The following is a 24137-nucleotide window of genomic DNA, read 5'->3' as shown; positions in this document are numbered from 1 at the left end:
TGGATGATCCGAGAGGCTGGGGACACCGAGCCGGACCCGGACATTCCGTCCCACAAGCCAGGGCTTGGCTGGAAGGAGGGGCAGGGCGGGACACTCTAGCAGTGGGGAAGGGTAGGGAGGACTTCCCGGAGGAAGGCGCCTGGCAGATAGCCCCAGAAGGATAAATGAGAAGTCCGAGGGAGAGAATTTCAGGCAGAGGAAACAGCTCAGCCACAGGCTGGAGATCAGGTCCCAGATCATGATCAGGAAGGCCCTTGGGTGGCCAACTCAGGGGCGTGGGAGGCAGGGGAAGCATCTGAGGGGGGTGAGAGCTGTGTTAAGACTCAGTACGTCAGAGCCAGGATGGGAGGATGGCCCCAAAGACGAGCCTGGGGCAACTTAGGCGGCGCCTGAGGTCGTAGGTGGACACATCCAGGCCTATGTTGGGATTCCAGTCCTGGGCTGCCCCCCTCCCCAGGGACCCCAGAATGTGCCGGGATGGGCTTCAGGGTTATTCATCAGCAGAGGGAGCTTGAAGTCCTTTCCAGCCAAGTAATACTTGCTGATCCCTCACCTGTCCCCTGCCATCTACGAGGCGGGCCACTAAAAAGCAATCAACTAAATGCATAAACTAGCAACCCATGGCGAGAGGGAGAGACTCCCGTTTTGGCCCCTACAGCATCCCCGGAGCTGGCTGGGGAGAGGGGTCCCGGTCCTTGAGAGCAGAGGAAGTATTTAAGACAAGGAATGATGTTTGTTGAGTGACTGAGTGAATGATTAGAAGGGGGACGAGTGGTGGCCCGTGCGTCATGCTGCCTGCCCTCAAGCAGGGCTAGGGGTTCCTTCCTAGTCATGTCCAGCATGACCCGGGGCGCACCTAAGGACCCGACTTGGCGGAAGGGTGGGGGAAACTCACTCAAAGACGACATTTCAACGGGCACCAAAAGAGACTCTGGAAGGGTGTTCCTGGAAGAGGGCACAGCAAGGGCAATGGCTCAGAGGTGGGCGCTGATGCAGGGGCTCTGGAGGAACAGTGAGAAAGCCAGTGTGGCCGGAGCGGGGGAGGGGGGGAGAGATGGGAGCACGGAGGGAGATGAGGTGGGGAGGCTGGAGGGTCTGGGCCACCCTGGGGTGTAGGGCAGGGCCCAGATTTTATACCAAGGGCTCTAAGGAGCTACGGCAGGTTTTAGAACAGGGACGTAAGTGCCTGCGTTTATGATTTGAAAAAGCCCCTCTGTGGCTTCCACGGGAGGCGAGTGCTGTCGGGGACAGGAGGGGACGTTGGGGCAGCGTCTAGATTCGGGGACATCAGGAGCCATGGCCAGGTTCGAGCTGCAGAAGCACTAAATCTCCCCAGACTGGAGGTGAGGCACTGATCGGGGTCCCCAGCACATCGGAGGGGCGCAAGGACAGGAGTGGCGCCCGGCGGGCTCTCCAGGCCGAGGTTTCCCAGGTACCCGGGGCACGGCCAGGCGCCCTGTAGGCGCTCCTCCGCCAGTGCCCAGTGCCGAGTGAATGAGGGAATGACCGGGCGGTGGCGCCTGCGTGACGGGCGCGGGGGGGGGGGGGGGCGGGCGGTGGCTCGGGGGTGCCTCCGCGGCTGAGCCCTGGCCGGTCCCCACAGCCCCACCGGCAGCAGTCGCTACGCCTCCTCGGGGGAACTGAGCCAGGGCAGCTCGCAGCTGAGCGAGGACTTCGACCCGGACGAGCAGAGCCTGCAGGGCTCCGAGATAGAGGACGAGCGGGACCGGGACTCCTACCACTCGTGCCACAGCTCGGTCAGCTACCACAAGGACTCGCCGCGCTGGGACCAGGATGAGGAGGAGCTGGACGAGGAGCTGGACGAGGAGCTGGAGGACTTCCTGGAGGAGGAGGAGGAGGAGGACGAGGAGCTGGAGGAGGAGGAGGAGCTGCCTGACGAGGAGGAGGAGCTGGAGGAGGAGGAGGAGGTGCCTGATGACATCCGGAGCTACGCCCAGCGGGAGGAGGTGGCCGTGGCTGAGCCCAAAGACTTCAAGCGCGTCAGCCTCCCACCGGCCGCAGCCGAGAAGGAGGATAGGCCTCCGGCCGGGCCTGCTGAGGCCCCCGACGTGGCCAAGGCGGCCCCTGGGCCAGCCGCACTGGAGGAGGTGCCCACAGCGGAGCGGGCCCCTGAGCCGGAGCCCCCCAAGTCTGAGGAGAGGTAATGGGAGGGGGCCAAGGGGCGCTGTGATGGGGTCAGCATGGACCCGGGGAATGGAGGGGAGGGTGTCGCAGGGTCATGGCCGGGAAAGCGGAGGGGGCACTGAGGCCCGTCAGAGGGGCTACAGGTGGGTCACTGTGTCTCTGCAGGGCCAGAGAGGCCACGCAGGGCTTGACATCGCTCGGAGGGCGGAGGGTGAAGGGAGGGCCGGTCCTGGAGCCTCACGACGCCCCTTGCCTCAGTTTCAGGCGACGAGAGGATGAGGAAGGCCAGGAGGGTCAGGACTCCGTGTCCAGGGCCAAGGCCAACTGGCTTCGAGCCTTCAACAAAGTGCGGTTGCAGCTGCAGGAGGTGAGTGACAGCTGCAGCCCAATGCCCAGACCCGCTGACACCTGCCGCGGGCCCGGCCGTGGACAGCGTGGCCACGCCCACTGCCCCCGGACACCACCCCGCCCCCGCCCCCGTCCACCACGGGCTTCGCTTCCCCTTCTTACATCCTGGTCTTTCTATGGCTCCGCCCACCCCAACCTGGCCCCACCCACACCTGCCCGCGTCCTGGCCTCACCGTTCCCGGCCCAGCCCCTGTCCAACCTGACCCCTCTCTGGCCCTGTTTGCACCTTGACTTCATCTGTCTCCAGAAGGGCCCTTCCCTGGTCTCCCATGACTGCCTGCCCTCTCCCCCAGCCAGCTGGCCCCACCAAGGCCCGGCCCAGCCTCCCTCGTGCCCACCTGGGATTTCTGAGGAGGGAGGAAGGAGAGGTGAGCTGGAACCTGGAGCCAGGTCACGGTTACAGCCATGTCAGAGTCAAGCTCGTGGATAGGGATAGAGGTGAGGGAGAGGGAGAGAGGTCAGAGCGAGGGCAGCAGTCAGAGATCAGAGGTCTGGGTTAACACTGGGGTTAGGGAAAGGAGTCAGTGCCTGGGATCACACTGGGTACCAGAGTCAGGGTTGGGGAAAGGTCTCAGGTCTGGTCAGTATCAGAGAAGGAATTAGGCGAAAGCATTAGCGTTAGGGTCAGGCAGCAGGATTGAGGCCCCTCATTTCTCTCTTCAATTGTTCAAGCCACCCCAGGCTGGGGACAGAGCGGTGTCATTATCCAGGGGGACCATTATCCAGGGGGCGAGGCTGGCAGTAGGATATCCTAAACAGACTCTCGAGGTCTTAGACCGTCAAATGTCAGAGCCACAGACGTTTCCAATCGAATGTCTTATGTTTTAAAATTGAAAAAAAATTTTTGACTAAGTAATCCATTCTCATGGTTCTAAATGCAAAGGATAGAAAAGAATATGCAGTGTAAGGTCTATAGAATAACTTTCGCTACGTCAGCAATTTGAATGAAAAATAAAAAACAGCAGCGACTCTTTGGTGGAACTCGTAATATGGCAAAAACCAAATAAACGTGGGCAGGCTCTGTGGGTCTCGTAGAAGGGGCGTAAAACGAATCCAAGGTAATCAGGAAAACTCCCTGGAGGAGGTGACACTTAAGGAGAAGTGATATCCAAAATGCTTCAACGATATTTCAGAAGAGTGCTGGACCCTCCCCACCCTTCTCCCACCATGCCACCCTTTGGTTGCATAGGAGGTAAGGGTGTCAGCTCTGGGTCTACAATGAGATCTGAAGGATCAATGGAGACAATAAATTTCAAAAAACAAAGGATCAATGGAGGCTGATCGGGAGCAGTAGGTGGGAGGGCGTACGAGCAAGTGGCGCAGCTCAAGCAAAGGCCCTGGGGCACAAGACCAGGTGAGCAGGTGAGGCCGGGAGAAGTTTAGAGAATGACAGAATCTTACGAGTGTTTAAACCAACCCCCGAGAAGCCCAGGACTATAGTGCACGGGCTCTTGTTGGAGATGATGCTAACACGTCCCCACGTTTGACAGACAAGGAGACCGAGTCCTACTGAGGTGGGTGGTAGAGAGGAGCTCTTCTCTCCCCATTTTACAGATTAGGCAAACTGAGGCCCAGAGAGAGCTTAAGGACACACAGCGAGGACTAGGACCCGGGCCTCCTGACTCCCGGCCCAAAGAGGAGACAAAAGCGGGTGTGGAACCTACCTTGCTCTGGGGAGAGGCTGCCACACTGACCGTGTCTGTCTGTCTGTCTGTCACGCAGGCCCGAGGAGAAGGAGAGATGTCCAAATCCCTATGGTTCAAAGGCGGGTGAGTAACGGAGTCGTGGGGGAAGGAGGAAGCTTTGACTCCAGAGCTGGAGACTGCTTACACCATAGCGTCAGCCCAGGGAGGATAGCCAGCCGTTCCGTGGAGACAGGGGACAGCTTGAGTGACAGATCGGGTGAAATAATGTAGCCACTAGCATAAGCATTCACCCCGGACAGAAGCCAGAGAGAGTCGCACATTGAATCCCCACAACACACCCCACGGGAGGACCGCTACCCCTATTTTCCAGGTGGGGAAACTGAGTCCAGAGAGGTACGTGCCTTGCCCCAGACACTCGCGTTATCCAAGATCACTTCCTCCTAGAGAAGTAAGTGTAAGAGAGAGGAGAAGCCTGTGTCCTGCAGCGTGCCTCTGCAATCCCGGGGTGAAGTTGTTGATCTGATTCCGTTTTTAAACATCCCAGCTTATGGCTACGGTCGCTGGCTCTTTCTTTAATGGTGACCCTTTCTTTAATGACAGTTATTTGGGCGTCCGTGGAGCCTTTTGTCCTATCTAAGCGCTTACGCGGGCTTTTCTTGGTTAGAAGATGTAAAAGATATTCTTAAACACTTATTTTTTTTTATCTATGTTTGTATTTATTTTGAGAGCGAGAGAGCGCGCAAGCGGGGAGGGGCGGAGAGAGAGGGGAGAGAGAATCCCAAGCAGGCTCCGCGCTGTCAGCGCAGAGCCCAACGCGGGGCTTGATCTCCGGAAGCCGTGAGATCATGACCTGAGCTGAAATCAAGGGTCCGGTGCTTAACCGACGGAGCCACTCAGGTGCCCCTGAAAGATACTTTTTCTGCGTTTATTTATTTTTGATAGACAGAGAGAGACAGAGCACAAGTGGGGGAGGGGCAGAGAGAGAAGGAGACACAGAATCGGAAGCAGGCTCCAGGCTCCGAGCCGTCGGCACAGAGCCCCGATGTGGGTGGGGCTCGAACCCACGCACCGCGAGATCGTGACCTGAGCCGAAGTCGGAGGCTTAACCGACCGAGCCACCCGGGCGCCCCTAAAAGATACTTTTAAAGTACACTAATGTTTTCAAGTAGCAGCGGGAAGGGTGACTGCCTTCCCTTGTACGTCCTTTGCAAACAGAGGCGCGGAGACAGACGCTGTGACTCCCAGATGAGCCGGTGTCCTTGGGGGGAGCCCCGGAAGCTGGGACTGACACGGGGATGAACACGTGATCTATGGAGGAAATGCCCTCGAGAGACGCGGGCGGAGTCAGGCTGGGGAGCCAAGCCCCCTGAGCCAAGCCCAGGTGTATTTCGGGGGTCACCAGGCCTCTGCCTGATCCTCCAGGCAGCACTGGAACATGGATGGCACCCCGGGGCTTGTCCAGAGTCACTGGCTGCCAGGCATCTCTCTCCCTGGCCAGTGGGAACCTTCTGGAGAAGAGCCACGCCTGAACCCTCTTTGGGATGTGGGCCCCTCCCAGTAAGGTGAATCCGTAAAGGCCACGGTAGCATCTCCCACAAGTAGCTCATTCTGACCCACCAGCTACGCCAAAGCTGCGTAGCCATCAGCTTCGAAATCACTCCTTCCAGGATCGACTTTAGATATACATAGGTATTTTCAATTTTGAAATACCTATTTCAGTTAGGTAGTGTCTCGTGAATATCTTAGTTTATTCAAACGTCCATTCAAACTTCCATTCAAATTGGGCAACAGCATCATCTCCCCATTTCCCAGGTGAGGAAGTTGAGGCCCGGAGTCGTCTTCATTTCCTGGGGCTGCCGTAACACACTACCGAATGGGCAGCTTAAACCAACAGGAGGATAGTCTTTTTACAGTTCTGGAGGCCAGGATTCCAAAGTCAAGTTGTTGGCTGAGCCACGCTCCCTCTGTCACTGTCACCTGTAGGGGAGACTCCTTCCCTGCCTTGCCAGCTGCTGGTAGTTGCTGGCAATCCTCAGTATTCCTTGGTTTGTAAATGTGTCGCTCTGATCTCTGTTGTCACACTGCTGTCTCTCTTTCTATAAAGACACCCGTTATATTGGATTAGGGGCCCACCCAGTCTAGCGTGAGCCCATCTTAACTAACTATATCTGCAATGACCCAGATATTCCAAATAAGGCCACCTTCTGAGGTACTAGGGGCTAGGATTTAAATGTATCTTTTTGGGAGACACCATTCAACCTTTAATAGCCCCCGGGGAGATCAAGTGTCCTGCCCAGGCCTCCAGTGATGTCTGTTGGAGACAGGGAGACGCCTGGGCCCTTGACATCCCCGTGTGTGTCTTACAGCCCTGGCGGTGGCCTCATCATCATTGACAGCATGCCGGACATCCGCAAGAGGAAGCCCATTCCACTCGTGAGCGACCTGGTGAGCGCCTGTGCCCTCTCCTCCCCCAGCAGAGCAGGCCTCAACCTGTACAACTGCCCATGGCAGACCTGGGGCTGGGGGCTGGCAAGGTGTTCCCTGGGACTAATGTAATCTGATTTCTACCCTGCCTGCTGCATGGACACTTCAGGCCATGGTGAGTGGTAGTGACCTGGGCCCCCATCTCTTCCTCAGACCCCCTCCCCCCCATTAGGATCTTCCAACTGGCCCCCAATGCATGGGTTCCTGGGTGAGGGGACCCTGCCCTGTCCTACAGTTTCTGGGTGGGGACGAGAGCAGGTGACTCCCGATCTTGGTTCCTGGAGTGGCTGGTAGTTTTGCTCTGTGGCTGCTGATCGTGGCCAAATGCAGCTCCTGAGTCTGGTTCCTGGTGGTGGGGGGATGGGTGAGTCAGGGGTGTGAGGCTGCTCACCTTCCAGGGTCCCTTCTAACCCGGAGCCTCTGTCACTTTGCAATTCTTCACTGGCCCTCCTCCTGCTGCTATTTGTGGCCGTGGCTGCAATCCGTCGCTGGCGGCCCCAAACCGTGGCTGTGGTTCTGCTCGTGGTGACAACCCTACGGGTGTGAATCGACCCCGGTGACTCCCTTGGTGATTTCCCTGCCCCAGTCCCTGGTCCAGTCCAGAAAAGCGGGCATCACCTCCGCCTTGGCCTCCAGCACTTTGAACAACGAGGAGCTGGTGCGTGGGGCCCCTCCCCTTCCAGGGGGTTGAGCGGGGGGGTGGGGGGTGGGCTGGGGGCTCCGGGGAGGAAGAGGAGGAGAGCGTGGCAGGGACGGGCACTCCTCCCTCCCCACGATCTGGTTGCGCTGCTTCCGGCCGACATGATCTGTGCCCCGGAACCGTGGATTCCGACGGTGTGGGGGCAGGGGGAGGGACGGGGACTTTACTACACTCAGCGAGGGGGTGAGGGTGGCGCAGGACAGCGCCCCATGCCGCGCCTCTCTCTCCGCTCAGAAAAACCACGTTTACAAGAAGACCCTGCAAGCCTTAATCTACCCCATCTCCTGCACGACGCCGCACAACTTCGAGGTGTGGACGGCCACCACGCCCACGTACTGCTACGAGTGCGAGGGGCTGCTGTGGGGCATCGCGCGGCAGGGCATGCGCTGCACGGAGTGCGGCGTCAAGTGCCACGAGAAGTGCCAGGACCTGCTCAACGCAGATTGCCTGCAGCGTGAGCGCGGGGCCGGAGGGGCGGGGCTCCGGGGAGGGGCGGGGTTCCGTGGGGGCGGGGCTCCGCGGAGGGACGGGGCTCCGTGGGGGCGGGGCTCCGTGGGGGCGGGGCTCCGCGGGGGCGGGGCTCCGCGGGGGCGGGGCAAGAACAGGGGAGGGACTCGTTGGCCGCAGGAGTGGGGCGAGAGGAGGGGAAAGGGGGCGTGAGGGGGTCAGAGAGGGGTGGGGAGAGACTCAGGGACTAACTACACTGTCCGAGGGTGGGCTTACTGACAGTCAGCGATTCCCCTGGAGAAAAATGGGTTAGAGAGGGGGCTCAGAGAGGGAGGGGGCTCTGAGGGGGGGGAGGAGCCAGAGAAGGGGCGGGGCCCTGGTGGAGCGCGAGGGTTCAGCGCGGCCCCCTCGCGCTGCAAGGTGGGTACTCCGGGGAGAAGGAGTAGGAGGGTTCAGAGAGCATGTCGAAATCTCTAGCAGCTCTAGCTTTGGGGCGCGAGTCACCTGAACCCCCACGGCTCTAAGTGCTCTTGGCCTCAGCCCAGGAAGCTGGGGGTGGGAGTTGGGGTTCTCACTCCGGTGAGGGGGCGCGCTCTGGACGGTGACTGCTCTCTGCGTCCACAGGGGCTGCAGAGAAGAGCTCCAAGCACGGGGCGGAGGACCGGACGCAGAACATCATCATGGTGCTCAAGGACCGCATGAAGATCCGGGAGCGGAACAAACCTGAGATCTTCGAGCTCATCCAGGAGATCTTCGCCGTGACCAAGACCGCGCATACGCAGCAGATGAAGGCGGTCAAGCAGAGCGTGCTGGACGGCACGTCCAAGTGGTCGGCCAAGATCAGCATCACTGGTGAGGCCGCGGGGGTGGGGGTGGCCACGGGGTCCCTTCTTCTCAGCCCCCTGTGCTCCCTCCTATGGCTCTTCCTTTGGCTGTGTGTAGTGTGTCCATATCTGTCCCACGTCCCTAGGTGTGTTTGTGCTCCCGCGGTGGGCATGTGTGCCTCCAAATGGGAGTGCACGACGCTGTCTGCATGAGTCTTGGTTTGTGCCCCACCCCACCCCCAGAATCAGACCCCAAGAAGAAGAGTTGAGGGCACGTTGTTTATCTAGGGGGTGATGCCATGGGAGTTGAGAAGTGAGCCTGGGACGGAAGGAGCCCTACACAGGGTGTCAACGATCAGGACCACTGGGGGACAGTGCTGACCACTGGGGGCAGAAGGGTCCTGCCCGGGTGGAGGCCTTCGGGTGTTCATCCATGCCCAACCTCGTTCGAATTTCCCTGAAAGCAGACCCCAAGATGAGGATTTCGGGGCAGATGGGTATCCAGAAGGTGGCCCCAGGAAGCCCTAGTGTGGGTGGAGACAGGAGTCTGGGCGCAGGAAGAGAAGGAGCCCTGCAGGGGACCCCAATAAATAGGCGGCTCTGAGAGCAACTGTAGGCTCAATCCTACTGGAAATTTCAGGAGGACAATGTACAGAATGTCTTACCCAGGGGTGACCCAGGGCAACCTTCCCATCCAGCATCAGCCGAGGACTCCGGGGGTGTTAACTCTTCAGGAAGCCCTTCCTGTCTTGTGGGTGTCCCCATGGGCTCCCATGGTCAGAACAAAGCCCTCAGGCCATGTCGCAGGTGTCCCCAGTAAGCAACAGGGAACCTGTGGCAGTGACTCTTCTCCGTACGCCTCACTCCTTGAGCCCGTATTTGTATTTGTCCTGTGTGTCTTCCAGTGGTCTGTGCCCAGGGCTTGCAGGCAAAGGACAAGACGGGATCCAGTGACCCCTATGTCACTGTCCAGGTTGGGAAGACCAAGAAACGGACGAAAACCATCTATGGGAACCTGAACCCTGTGTGGGAGGAGAACTTCCACTTGTAAGTGCCTGGCTGAACCCCTGGCCGCCCAGGCGGACTCCCTGCCGGAGCAGCCGAAGGGGCTCCAAGACCAGCCACCTGACCCCAGCCTTTGCCTCCCCCTCCCCCCCCCCCCCCGCAGTGAATGTCACAACTCCTCAGACCGAATCAAGGTGCGTGTCTGGGACGAGGATGATGACATCAAATCCCGTGTGAAGCAGCGGTTTAAGAGGGAATCCGATGACTTCCTGGGACAGACGATCATCGAGGTGCGGACACTCAGCGGCGAGATGGACGTGTGGTACAACCTGGGTGAGCATGGGTGGTGTCCTGCAAGGGGACAGGGAGGGTGCCCCAGGGGGCCCAAGTGGGGAACCAGTGTCAGGAGGAGGTAGTCTAGGAGCCCAGTCTGATGGACAAGGTAGGGTCTGTGTGTCCCAATCTGATGGGGGAATCAGGATCTGTGAGGCCTAGTCTGATGGGGGAGGAAGGGTCTTCTGTGAGGCCCAGTCTGATGGGGGAGGAAGGGTCTTCTGTGAGGCCCAGTCTGATGGGGGAGGAAGGGTCTTCTGTGAGGCCCAGTCTGATGGGGGAGGAAGGGTCTTCTGTGAGGCCCAGTCTGATGGGGGAGGAAGGGTCTTCTGTGAGGCCCAGTCTGATGGGGGAGGAAGGGTCTTCTGTGAGGCCCAGTCTGATGGGGGCAGGAAGCAAAACCTGAGGATCCTAGTCTGAGGAGAGAGACGCAGACCCAGGAATGCTATCTAAGATGAGTGGATGTTGGGGATCTTGATCTGATAGGGGAGGCAGGGCTGGGGAGCCCAGTCTGGGAGAGAAGCAGGGCCTAGGGCTCCTGGTTAAAGAGAAGATGCAGACTCGGGAATTTAATCTGCGCAAGGAAGCAGGGTGTGGAATCCTAGTTTGAAGGAAGAGACGGGGCCTAGTGAGTTCTAGGCTACTGGGAGAGGCACAAGCCCAGAGAGCCGATCTGAGAAGAGATACCTGGGTCTCAACTTCAGGGTCATGACTCCTGGCCTACCGTCATGCGTACATTAGAATATCCCAGCCCTACGCTGGGAAGGTCTGATGCAGAGGTCCCCTTCTGTTCTGCAGACAAGCGGACTGACAAGTCCGCCGTATCAGGTGCCATCCGGCTACACATCAGTGTGGAGATCAAAGGCGAGGAAAAGGTGGCCCCCTACCATGTCCAGTACACTTGTCTACACGAGGTGAGGCCCAACGCCCCTCCCTGCCTTCACAGCTCACTGCGATCTCCTCCCATCCCTGACCACCCCAGCTCCACCTTCCTGTTTCCAGCCACGCCATCCATACTCTCTGGGCCTCAAAGACTATCCCCCATGGCATTCCTACTGCCTGGAAAACTCCTCCCTCTCCATCCAACTTCAGGGCCCCCTCCTTTGGGAAGCCCTCCTTGACCTCCAGGCAGACTCTCACTACCCAGCTCCAGGTGTTTCGCCCGTCCCAGACCCGAACAGGGGGCTCCTGGAGATGACTCAGTTTTTGAGTGAATAAATGATTGGTTGAATGGCCACATCCATAATGGGTGGATAAAAGGATGGGCGGATGGACAGATGTGGGGTTGAACTATTGAAAGTAGAGATGAGTGGATTTGGGGCAGTTGCATAGGCGGATTGGTGGAAAGACGGATGGGTGGATAAATTGATGGGTAGTAAATAGATGATGGATGGTTGAATGGGCGGATGGATGCATTGCTGGATAGACAAAGTTGTGGGTAGATGTATGGGACGGACGGATGTGTGGTCGAATTATTAAAAGGGAGGATTCGCACGTGGGGGAAGTTTTGGGTAGTTGAATGGGTTGGGTGGGTGGATGAGTGTATGAATGGTCAGGCAGACAGATGTTTAGATAGATGCTTGGATGGAAGGACAAACGGATAAATGTACGAAAGGATAGAGGAGTACATAGGTAGATTTTGGAGTATTTGGATTGATGGATGAGTGAGTAAACAAGTGGATGGATGGGTAGATGAGTGGACGGACAGACAGACGGATGGTTGTGTGGTTGAATTGTTACAAGGACAGATGAGTGGATTGGTGAAATGTTTTGGTAATTGCGAGAGTTGATGGGTGACGGGTGGATGACAGCGTAGATGAATAAATCAATAAATCAATGAATCAATGAATCAATGAATAAATCAATCAATAAATGAATAAATCAGCGTAGATGAATAAACAAACGGATGGATGATGTAAGCTGCCTCCAGCCTGGGGTCTCCGACCCCTTGTGCCTCATTGCACTCTTCACGATGCCCTCTCCCTCTCGGTGGCAGAACCTGTTCCACTTCGTGACAGACGTGCAGAACAACGGGGTTGTGAAGATCCCAGATGCCAAGGGTGATGATGCCTGGAAGGTTTACTATGATGAGACAGCCCAGGAGATTGTGGATGAATTTGCCATGCGTTACGGCGTCGAGTCCATCTACCAAGCCATGACGTGAGGCCGCAGGCTGGGGCGGACTTGAGGGCAAGGTGCAGGAAACCGGGGTGAGGGGGTTCCCTAGCAGACACTGGCAGATCTGGGGTGGAAGGGTTTTTGAGAGAAGGAGCCAGAGAGGACGTGGGTGTGGTGGGCATCCTGTAATCCCCTGGAGGTTAGGAAAGCGCAGTTTCTGGCAGCTAAAGTGACCGGGTGAGGGTCAGAGTTAGAGGCAGAGATAGGGCAACCCAGAGAGGAGACCGAGAGAAACTTGGGAGACACAATCAGGCAGAGGGAATGGTTTGAGGGGTCAGAGGGAGTCCCTCACAGATGCTGTCTTGGAGGCATTCTGGGGGGAACACTGCCGGTCCTGGCTGGATGCCAAGCGCAGTTGCTCCCGCTCCCTCCCACCAGCCACTTTGCCTGCCTCTCCTCCAAGTACATGTGTCCCGGGGTGCCCGCCGTCATGAGCACCCTTCTCGCCAACATCAACGCCTACTACGCGCACACCACCGCCTCCACCAACGTGTCCGCCTCTGACCGCTTCGCTGCCTCCAACTTTGGGGTCAGTCCCGGGGACCGGGGCTGGGGGATGAGGGCGAGCCCAACCCTGTGCGGGTCGGACCCTGTGTGACTCCGTGGTCTCCAATCTGGACCTGACTTGCTCTGTGACTCTGCACCAGTCACTTGTCCTCTCTGAGCCTCAGTTTACCTCTCATAGAATGGAAATGGATATTGTGAAGGCCCATTTCGATGATGGATGGGGTGCACTTAGTGTATAGTAAGCACTCACCCTATATGGCAGCCACCTCGACCCCCATGTCCCTGCTTCGACCCCCCATGTCCCTGCTTCTGTCCATCCTCCTCCTCTGCCTCCTCAGAAAGAGCGCTTTGTCAAGCTTCTGGACCAGCTGCACAACTCCCTTCGGATCGACCTCTCCATGTATCGGGTGAGAAGTGCACCCATAATGACTTGCTTGCTCCTACACTCGTGTGCCTGGAAGGGAGAGCTCCCGGCAGGTGTGCACATGGGAGGACCCATCTTAACACGTGGAATGTGTTCCTTTGACATGTGCGCACATGGATGGGCAGCACCTGCCCAACGTGCTTGGTGCATCCAACCAGCTCCCACCCTAGTTGCTTCAAGGTGTTCTCATGGACCCCCCACCCACTTCCTGGAACTTGGGAGCTCTTGTATTTCCCCTAAAACACTCTACCCCGACCCAGCCTTCTTCATAATCCAACCTCTCTTCTCCCTTCCAACAGAATAACTTCCCAGCCAGCAGCCCAGAGAGACTCCAGGACCTCAAATCCACTGTGGACCTTCTCACCAGCATCACCTTCTTTCGGATGAAGGTAAGAAGGGGACCCGGTGCCATTAGCTCTCCAAGGGGCATTCTCCAGGACTCTTAGCTCCTAGCCGAGTAACATTTCTCTTGGAGAAATGTGCCCTTTCTCAGTGACCCTCTGCTTTCATCCTGCTACATTTCCTTAAGCTCATAACTACTTGTAGCCATTTCCTGCATACCTCCTGTCCCAGCTGTGCCCACTCGTGCCCGTCTCCCTCCCTCTAGGTGCAAGAACTCCAGAGCCCACCCCGAGCCAGCCAAGTGGTGAAAGATTGCGTGAAAGCCTGCCTCAACTCTACTTATGAGTACATCTTCAACAACTGTCATGAACTCTATAGCCGGGAATACCAGACAGATCCGGTGAGGACCCCAGATAAAGCAGAAAGGAATAGGGGATACCAACCAGGCCCTGACCAAGTTCCAGATCTTCCCCTTCTCAAGCGGTTTAACTGAGCCTCAGTATCTCCCTCTGTAAAATGAGGTCATAAACCCATATCTCAGGATTGAAGAGAAGATTTAATGAACTGCAACCTTTAGATAAAGTGTAGGTAAGTGCTTGGCACCTGATACACAATCGATGCTCAATAAATTCAGTTTTAGCTGAATTTAGTTGAGTTAGGCATACAGTGTGCCTAGGATAGAATCAGTGTTCTAAATGTTGAGTTGAATTGAATTTTTTGAGTAAAATTCAGTTTGGGCCATTTCAAGTCAGTTTATTTGAGATCTTTTAATATGTGTTTATCTACACATATAATGTCCCAGGATTGTCAATAAGGTTTCAAGGAGCTCATGGCTTATTAGAAGGGAAAGATGCATACATCGGAAATTCACAACCTAGGATGATTAGCCCTGGGGTGGAGGAATTGCAAGAGTCTGTGGGAGCTAAGGTGACCCCTACCTTACCTTGGGCTTCTTTTTTTTTTTAATGTTTTATTTAGTTTTGACTGAGAGAGAGAGATAGAGCATGAGCAGGGGAGGGGCAAAGAGAGAGGGAGACACAATCCGAAGTAGGCTCCAGGCTCTGAGCTGTCAGCACAGAGCCTGATGCGGGGCTCGAACTCACAGACCGCAAGATCATGACGTGAGCCGAAGTCAGACACTCAACCGACTGAACCGCCCAGGTGCCCCTCACCTTGGGCTTCTGATAGGAGATAAGATAAGCTGAATTTAGAGAGATTTTATTTCATTCCATTCATTTACATTCCCTTGAGTTGAAATCAAGTCACTTTGAATTGAATTGGGTTGAGGTGCAGTGGATTAAATTGGGTTGAGTTGGTTTAACTATAAACTGTTCAGCTTCATTCATTTCTTTTCAGGTGACTTAAAATTGCTCTTGGCTAATTAGTGAGCAGAACTGAGTGGGAGCAAAAATCCATTTTTTTTTTCTATTCAGTTGAACTGAAGTTATTCTCGACTGGGTTGAGTTGACTTGAGTTAGGATACGCTGGATTGTTGCCTTGGGTATAGTTGAGTTCAAATGAGTTGGGTTGAGTTGGGTTTGTTTCAGTTGAATTTAGCTGCATCCATTTTCATTGACTGACTACAGTTGGACTGAGCTGGCCTGAGGATATTAGGTTGAGTTGAGTAGGTAGAGTTGGATTGGGATGACTTGGTTGAGTTGAATTAGATTAATTTAGGTTGGGTTGAGTTCAAGTCTATTTATTTCCATTATTTTGACTTAGGATGATGTTGCTCTTGGATGAGTTGATTAGGTTCAATCCAATTGGATTCATTTGAGTTTAATTCAATCCAGTTAAGTTTAATTCCACTCCACTCAGTGTAATTGGCCCGAGTTCAGTTTCACTGAATTAACTCTGAGAACCTCCATCTGTTAAGCTAAGTGGGCCTGATTGGCATTCATTTCAGTTCCATTTGGTTTCATGGGCTTCAGGTTTTTTCAACTAAATTCAGTTCTATTCAATTTTATGAGTTGAGTCTAATTAAGCTTTGTTGAGCTGCAGGGACATGAGCTCTGTTTAGACCAGTTTACAAGAGTTCAGTTCCTTTTCATGCAGTTTTCCCACTTGAACCACACACTATTAACAGGGCCCCTTCCTCACTAACCTCCTACCCCTCAATAATGAACTAACTGAGGCACCCACCCCTGGACCCCTCTGGCCAATCTCTCCATTGCCCCTTCCAGGCTAAGAAAGGAGAAGTTCCCCCAGAGGAACAGGGACCCAGCATCAAGAACCTTGACTTCTGGTCCAAGCTGATCACTCTCATAGTGTCCATCATTGAGGAAGACAAGAATTCATACACTCCCTGCCTCAACCAGTGAGTTGTGCATCCGTGCAGTTAATTATCTGGAGGTGTATGTTTATAGTGTGTGTGTATGTGTGTGTGTGTACACAACTTTGTGTCTTATGTGTAAAGGCGATCATGTCTAATTACACATAAAATGATGCGTATGTGGAGGCAACTGTAGGTGTGGTTGTGCCTGAATGAAATATGGCATAATTTATAAACAGAAACATAAAACTGTGTGTATGTATACAATCACTGGTATAATCGGATATGTATTTTGTACATGTTGATTTGTGAATAAAAATGTGTACATATGTTTATAATAGTGTAGGCTCGTAAATAACAATAAGCAGTGTTGTTCAAGTATTTAATGTGTGTTAAATACTCTACCAAATGTTTTACATTTAAATTGCATTATATCTTGTGTGTGGATGTAATTCTGTGTATAGTTGTGGCCTATGGGTTTAAATGTATATTGTATATATGCATACAATTGTGGAATGCACTTCAATATACAATATTGCATATTGTGTAATTGTGTGTGAATATGTACACAGTTTTATATGGATTTATGTATCTGTAGAGTTTTCATCTATGTTAGCTGAATGAACTGTTGTGTCTTATTTATCCCTGAGTGCTAGAGGGGCTCTTAACTCTGGTGTGCCAGTATCTCTTGGTTAGTTAGATATTCAGTTAAGATCAGGGATTTGGGATTGATGGACTGAAAGGTGGATGGATGGATGGGAAGATGGATGGAGATATGTATGACTGAATGGATGGATAGCTGACTGGATGGAGAGATGGATGGCTGTATGGATGGATGGATGGATGGATGGAGGGATGGGAATACACTGAATGGATGAATAGGTTGATGAATGGATAGATTGGTGGAAGGATGAATGGGTAGATAAAGGAATGGATGGATAGCTGGTTGGATGGAGAGATGGATGGCTGTATGGAGAGATGAATGGATGGATGGATGGATGGATGGATGGAGGGATGGGGATATACTGAATGGGTGAATAGGTTGATGAATGGATAGATTGGTGGAAGGATGAATGGGTAGATAAAGGAATGGATGGATAGCTGATTGGATGGAGAGATGGATGAATGGATGGATGGATGGATGCATGGAGAAATGGGTGAGTGGATAGACAGATGGGTGAGTGAATGGGTGGGTAGAAAGATGGATGACTGGGTGAATAAGTGGATGGAGGGATGGAGAGATAGATGGATGGAGACTCAGGGAGAAGCAGGGCTTCAGTTCAGAGTCACTCAGCAAGTCAGTGGCTTTGAGGGGACTTGAATCCAGATCCCTCTGCCTGTCCTGCACTACCCTCTGGGTCAGAAGGCCAAAGCAGCCTGTGCCATCTTGCTTCCATCTGCCAAGGTTTCATACTTCCATGACCTTCACCAGGTTTCCCCAGGAGCTGAACGTGGGTAAAATCAGTGCTGAAGTGATGTGGAACCTGTTTGCCCAGGACATGAAGTATGCCATGGAGGGTAAGTACCCCCCCCCCACACACAATTCCCATGTCTGCCAGCCTGGCTACAGTAGGTAGCTGTGCCTCAGTATCCCCTCCAAGGCTGTGAGTGTCCTGGACCCTCAAGCTTAAGGTTGGACACCTGTGATGGTGCTGCCAAGACAGAAGGTGGAGACTTTCCTGACTGAGCCACGTCCATTCTCCCCCTACCAGAGCATGACAAGCATCGCCTGTGTAAGAGTGCTGACTACATGAACCTACACTTCAAGGTCAAGTGGCTATATAACGAGTATGTGGCAGAGCTTCCTGCCTTCAAGGACCGCGTGCCTGAGTACCCTGCGTAAGTCCCTTGCCCCAGGCCAGAACCGTAGTGCTGACAGCTAGACCGAGGCCCAGAGATGAGGGCTGACCTACTCAGGGTTCCCTAGGCATCAGGGTCACAGTGGGGTGCAAACCTAGTATTCTCTATTTTCAGCCATTAGACTATGGACTCCTATAGCCCAATTAATATTCATAAGTATCAGGAACTGCATTGAGCAGTCCTATGTGCCTTTTCTCATTTAATCCTTTTGACGATTCTATAAGATGGGAGCATTATAATTCCCATTTTGTGGATGAGGAAATGGAGAGTTAAATGCCGAAGGACTTGCCCAAGGTGACATCCAATAAGTGACGGAGCCAGGATTTGAACTCTGGATGTCTGACTCACGGGCTGTGTTGGAGCGCAGGATGGTGGTCACCATTTACCGAGGACCTACTATACGTTGTGTCATTCACGCTCACAGCAGCACTGTGGGATAGATACTCCTCTGTTGTCCAGGTAATGGGATCCCAGAGAGTAAATGCCCTTACCCATGGGTCGTTTATCTGAACCATGGTTCCTGCAAGTATGGGCCTTTCTCTGACAGTGGTCATGAGGTCCATTTCATGGCTGAAGTAACCGAGGCCTGGTGGGGTAGGGAAGCAGGGAGTAGCCCCCCCACCGGAGGCCACAGGGTAAGTTCAAGGGAGAGGAGGACCTGCCCAAGTACCATCCAGAACCAGGCAAAGCAGAGGGCCAGGGGACAAGAGGTGGCGAGACCTCACTCCTGCTCTCTGTTCCAGGTGGTTTGAGCCCTTTGTCATCCAGTGGCTGGATGAGAATGAGGAGGTGTCCCGGGATTTCCTGCATGGGGCCCTGGAGCGAGACAAGAAGGATGGGGTGAGGAGACTGACCCATGACCAAGCCCCTAGTCTGCCCACAGTGGTCTTGCTCCCTCTGGGGTCCATTGGGATCCAATATGGAGGCAAAACTTGCCCTTGAGATGAAGCCAGTCTCTGAAAGGTGACTATCGTCTTCATCTTGTTCATGATTTTGAAAGTTTTTTGTTCACTCAACAAATGAAAGAGTTCGTCCAGCTGGAAGCCCCACTCTCTCTATCCATAGTCTCTGTGTCCACCTCTAAGTCACCCTTCCACAGTGTCCATCTCACCCCAGGGCAGTTGGTCTCTGGCTTTCCCCATGAAGAGTGGGAGGGTTGGACTCTAGGGACTGTCTGGCTCTGACCCCTCTCTTCCCTCATGGCCTCCCCACCCCTGCAGTTCCAGCAGACCTCAGAGCACGCTCTGTTCTCCTGCTCCGTGGTGGACGTCTTCTCCCAGCTCAACCAGAGCTTTGAGATCATCAAGAAACTTGAGTGCCCTGACCCCCAGATCGTGGGGCACTATATGAGGCGCTTTGCCAAGGTGCGGGGGTGTGGGTGGGGTTGGGAATGCAGTCCAGGGGAGGGATGGGATTGGGATAGGGTCAAGGTTGGGGTTGCACTTGAGATTGGGATTGCGGTCCAGGTCAGGGGCAGGGTTAAGATTAGGACTGAGGAAGGGGCGCCTGGGTGGCGCAGTCGGTTAAGCGTCCGACTTCAGCCAGGTCACGATCTCGCGGTCCGTGAGTTCGAGCCCCGCGTCAGGCTCTGGGCTGATGGCTCAGAGCCTGGAGCCTGTTTCCGATTCTGTGTCTCCCTCTCTCTCTGCCCCTCCCCCGTTCATGCTCTGTCTCTCTCTGTCCCAAAAATAAATAAACGTTGAAAAAAAAAATTTTTAAAAAGACTAGGACTGAGGTCAAAGTTGGGATTGGTGATATCAGTGGGACTGAGGTTGGGGTTGACATCAGTGTTGGAGTTGTGGTTGAGGACAGTGTTTAGGTTGAGGTTGAGGTTGAGGTCAGGGTTGTGGTTACAGTTGGAGTTGAATTTGGAGCTGGGGTCAAGGTTGAAGATGGGGTTGAAGTTGGGATTGGCTTTAGGGTTACTATCGGGATTGAGATTCCATTTGGCATTGAGGTTGGAGTGAGTGTTGGGATTTATGTAGAATTTGGGTGGGTCTTGGGGTGAGTTTGGAAGTCAAGACCGTCCAACTGGGTTTGAGGGTTCCAGCTAATTGGCTTTAGGCTGGGTTGAAGTTGAGGACTGCAAGTAAGAATTGGGATTCCATTTGGGGTTGAGTCACGCTCATGCTTGGAGCTGGGTTAGTGTGACGGTTGGTTGCTCTGTGAAAAAGCTGGCTCTACATAAAATAATCATCTTTACCGGGTGGTGTCTCCTCTTGGTTGTGATGGTCATCCTGGGTGGAGAATTCGCCCATCAAATGGGTCCGTCTTGAGTGCTCATAGGGCTTTGGGTTCATCCCTGATCTCACTAGTGGCTCTTGATGAACCTGCCTAACTCCAGCTCCTGTTCTTCCCCCACATCTGTATCCTCCCCAGACCATCAGTAATGTGCTCCTCCAGTATGCAGACATCATCTCCAAGGACTTCGCCTCTTACTGCTCCAAGGAGAAGGAGAAAGTGGTGACCTTTGGGGGTCCCTGTCCTGTCCCCTCCCATCCCCATTCTGTACCCCCAAGGGCTCATCCTTCCCTGGGCTCTGATACTTCTGTCTGTGTATGTCCAACTGTGTGTGTCCGTGTACCTGGCTGTGTGTGTCTGAGGGGATCTGGAGGTGAGGGCACGTGCCTTCAGTGTGTCACTGTCTGGTTGTTGTGAATGAAACCTTCAGGGTGTATGGATGTGAGCTTGCAAAGCTTTGAGACCACGTAGGAGAATATAGGTGTGTGACAAGAACTCTCCCCTTCCTGCTACTCCCAGAAGCCAGCCCCCCTCAGGGGAGGAGCTACTTGAGCCCTGATTCCCCCTGCCAATCCCCAGAGACCGTCCTCCCCAACATTCCCAGGAATCTGATCCCAAGGCTGTCTTCCATTCTCAGATGACCCTATGGGACCCCAGCTTTCTCTGGACCCAGACCCTGAAACCATCCCGGGGTCCCCGGCAGTGGGTGGGGGAGGCTCTGGGGAGGGATCCTGAGTCCTGAATCTCTGCTCTCTTTGCACCGCCAGCCCTGCATCCTCATGAACAACACTCAGCAGCTCCGAGTGCAGCTGGAGAAGATGTTCGAAGCCATGGGAGGAAAAGAGGTAAGGCGAGGCCTGGGCAGGGTCACCATCTCCCCTGTGTCCCTGCAGGCTGTTGATGAATTCCAGCTCAACCACTCCCTCAAACCCAAGCAAGAAGCTTCACTATCTGTGCCCGTTTCCTCCCCAGCCCTTTGGGATCTCTTTCCCTGGGTTGGATGGGCAAATGCCCCACTTATGTGGATGCTCTGTAAACCTGATCTAATGTCCCTTCTCCCTCCTCAGCTAGATGCTGAGGCCAGTGACATCTTGAAGGAGCTCCAGGTGAAACTCAACAATGTCTTGGACGAGCTCAGCCGGGTGTTTGCTACCAGGTGGGGGCACCTCTAGGGCTGGGAGCAGACAAGAGGGGGCAGCCCCCAGACCTCTGAGCCTGGGGCATCCAGAGACTCAGCAGATGTAGTTAGTGGTGAAGACTTCAGGCTTGGAGTTAGACCTGAGTTCGATCCTGGCTTCCCACTTACTAGCTATATAGCCTTGGGTGAGTCATTCAACCTCTCTGAACCTTACTTTACTTATCTATAAAGTGGGGATGATAATAGTGCCTGGGTAGGACTGTGCAATGAAATAAACAACGCAAGTAAATGTCTCAGCACAGTGCCCAATTCTGCTATTCCACACCATCCCCTCCCCTGCTCAGTGATATGCCATGCCTCCGTGATGCTTGGGATAAAACATCAAGGTCCACGGGTCAGCTTTTGAGGCCTCATCTGACCCTTTCTCTGGGAGGCCTGGAGAGCCTGGCCTGAGCTCCACCCCCTGTGCCCCCAGCTTCCAGCCACACATCGAGGAGTGTGTCAAGCAGATGGGTGACATCCTCAGCCAGGTGAAGGGGACGGGCAACGTGCCAGCCAGTGCCTGCAGCAGCGTGGCCCAGGACGCTGACAATGTACTGCAACCCATCATGGACCTGCTGGACAGCAAGTGAGTCGGGCTGGGTGGACTGAGACGGCCAGGGGGTGTCAGGGATGGGACCTCAGAAACCCAGGGCTGACCTGGAGGGGACACTAGGGGCATGTTTGCTGGGTTGCGGTTGGATGGTTTGGATGGGTGGGTGGAGGTATGAAGGATGGGAAGATGGGTGGATAAATGATCGGAAGGACTGGTGAGGAAATATTTGTAAGGGTGAGTGGATGGTGGTTGGATGGGTGGATGGATGGATGGATGGATGGACGAATGGATCAATCGATTGAAACAAGTGGATGGAAGTGTAGATGAGAGGATGGAAAGAAGGAAGGAAAGGAGATAGGAAGATGGATGGATGGATGGACGAATGGATCAATCGATTGAAATAAGTGGATGGAAGTGTAGATGAGAGGATGGAAAGAAGGAAGGAAAGGAGATAGGAAGACGGATGGATGGATGGACGAATGGATCAATCGATTGAAATAAGTGGATGGAAGTGTAGATGAGAGGATGGAAAAAAGGAAGGAAAGGAGATAGGAAGATGGATGGATGGATGGACGAATGGATCAGTCGATTGAAATAAGGATAAGTGGATGGAAGTGTAGATGAGAGGATGGAAAAAAGGAAGGAAAGGAGATAGGAAGATGGATGGATGGATGGACGAATGGATCAGTCGATTGAAATAAGGATAAGTGGATGGAAGTGTAGATGAGAGGATGGAAAAAAAGGAAGGAAAGGAGATAGGAAGATGGATGGATGGATGGATGAATGGATCAATCGATTGAAATAAGGATAAGTGGATGGAAGTGTAGATGAGAGGATGGAAAGAAGGAAGGAAAGGAGATAGGAAGATGGATGGATGGATGGGTGGAAGGATGGTTGGGAGGGAAGGAGCCAGGGAGGAAGGGGGAAGGAAAAATATGGAGGGGCCATTAAAGGAAGTTGGGGGAGGGATAGTTTGGATGGGTGGGTCAGTTGCTGGGTGGATCATAGTGGATTACCCCATCTCCTTCGATCCCCATACATCCAATCACGGATTCTTTGTTGTTTTCCTTCCTTTTGTTTTGCCAAAAAACTTTTAACTTTTATTTATTTATTTTGAGAGAGACAGGGACAGTGTGAGCAGGGGAGGGGTAGAGAGACAAGGAGAGAGCAAATTCCAAGCGGGCTCCACGCTGTCGGCACAGTGCCCGATGTGGAGCTCGAACTCACAAAACCATGAGATCGTGACCTGAGCCGAAACGGAGAGTCGGACGCTTAACTGACTGAGCTACCGAGGCGCCCCTGTTGTTTTCCCTCTTCCCATCGTTCCCCTTCCCTCTCTCTCCTGAGCATGGCCCCAGCCCCCTCACAGTCCTTAGTCTCCAGCCTTCCTATTAGCTTGCCCCCCACTCTGTTCTTTCCAACAGGAAAGTCTGGCTGTGTCTCTCTCGAACACTCCATGGCTCCCCACTGCCCTCATCCGAAGGCCCAGGCCTTCCTCCCAGGTGTTGAGTCCCCTTCCAGTCCGGCCCCTGCTGGCCTGTCCACCTGCCATTCACTCTTCACATGTATCATACACCATAGTTCCGTCAGGCTGACCATCCAGGGGTCCCTGTAGAGGCTCTGTGCCCTCTGGTGGGTCCATGGAGTCCTTTCCCACATTTGTTGAGGGAAAGGGGCTCTGTGGGTTCAGGGCCAGCTGGGCTGTCTCTCAGATCTGCCCCTCACTTCCAGCCTGACTCTCTTTGCCAAAATCTGCGAGAAGACGGTGCTGAAGCGGGTGCTGAAGGAGTTATGGAAGCTGGTCATGAACACCATGGAGAAGACCATCGTCTTGCCACCCCTCACCGACCAGACGGTGAGGCCCACAGGGGATCCCTGGGCCACCTCCCCTGTGGGAGCCCAGAGAACTTGATGCCAAAGGCATTGGGGCTCAGAGGTCAGTGGGGCCATTCAAAGATCAGAGAGGTCATACATGGGTCAAAAGTCATCAAAGAGTCAAAGAGGTCATGCCTGGGTCAGATATATAAAAAGAGGTCAAGTAGAGTTAAGAGATGTCTAAGGGGACATAGAAGCCGCCCGTGGGTCAGGAGGGCTTACAAAGGTCAGAGGTCACCCAGAAAACAAAGAGGTCAGTTTGGGGCTCATGGCCATCCATGGATCACACAGGGCATATGGGTCAGTGTGTTCATCGGAGGGCCCTTGGGGGGTCAATCAAGAGACAAGGAGGGGAGACACCATGGACTTCAAAGATCAGAGACAGAGGGCTCCCAGAGGTCAGTCAGAGGTCACAGAGAGCATCCAAGGTCAGAGAAGTCAAGCAGAGGTCAGCATTCATCCAGAGACCAGGGTCATGCCTCTGGAACCCTTCTGGGAACAGCCCAGAGATCGTGATCCCCAGGGATCAGGCTTCCAGGAGGGAGTGGGGGACCCGAGACCTCTGCAGTGGGGCGTGGTTGGGAGTGGGTTCCTCCCGGGAGGCGTGGGGGCCTGAGGACAGCAATGGCACACGGGTTCATGGCACAGCACGGAGTGAGAGGGCATTCCTGGGTGGACAGGAGGGGGGCTTGGGGAGGATGGGCAGGGCCACC

The 24137-nt window shown here is 54.2% G+C and overlaps 1 protein-coding gene across 1 annotated transcript in view; it reads left to right on the top strand.

The window, feature by feature from the left end:
* The window catches only part of UNC13A (unc-13 homolog A), a 52005-nt gene that overhangs the window by 15020 nt on the left and 12848 nt on the right, over positions 1-24137 (top strand). The window contains exons 10-35 of the mRNA XM_047094605.1: positions 1604-2161; positions 2404-2512; positions 4276-4322; positions 6566-6644; positions 6793-6798; positions 7270-7341; positions 7618-7837; positions 8455-8682; positions 9560-9701; positions 9823-9992; positions 10791-10906; positions 11989-12152; positions 12549-12699; positions 13016-13084; positions 13401-13490; positions 13709-13843; positions 15627-15760; positions 17148-17233; positions 17428-17554; positions 18319-18415; positions 18796-18939; positions 19955-20038; positions 20584-20661; positions 20884-20972; positions 21430-21582; positions 23281-23404. Of these exons, the coding sequence (XP_046950561.1) occupies positions 1604-2161; positions 2404-2512; positions 4276-4322; positions 6566-6644; positions 6793-6798; positions 7270-7341; positions 7618-7837; positions 8455-8682; positions 9560-9701; positions 9823-9992; positions 10791-10906; positions 11989-12152; positions 12549-12699; positions 13016-13084; positions 13401-13490; positions 13709-13843; positions 15627-15760; positions 17148-17233; positions 17428-17554; positions 18319-18415; positions 18796-18939; positions 19955-20038; positions 20584-20661; positions 20884-20972; positions 21430-21582; positions 23281-23404 (3472 nt within the window). The remainder of the gene's footprint in view (positions 1-1603; positions 2162-2403; positions 2513-4275; positions 4323-6565; positions 6645-6792; positions 6799-7269; positions 7342-7617; positions 7838-8454; positions 8683-9559; positions 9702-9822; positions 9993-10790; positions 10907-11988; positions 12153-12548; positions 12700-13015; positions 13085-13400; positions 13491-13708; positions 13844-15626; positions 15761-17147; positions 17234-17427; positions 17555-18318; positions 18416-18795; positions 18940-19954; positions 20039-20583; positions 20662-20883; positions 20973-21429; positions 21583-23280; positions 23405-24137) is intronic.

This window comes from Lynx rufus, unplaced genomic scaffold (assembly GCF_022079265.1).
Source record: "Lynx rufus isolate CCGP_SWC_20201006 ecotype Redwood Valley unplaced genomic scaffold, mLynRuf1.p SCAF_4, whole genome shotgun sequence".
Taxonomy (NCBI): domain Eukaryota; kingdom Metazoa; phylum Chordata; class Mammalia; order Carnivora; family Felidae; genus Lynx; species Lynx rufus.
This window is presented reverse-complemented; position numbering and strand designations above follow the sequence as displayed.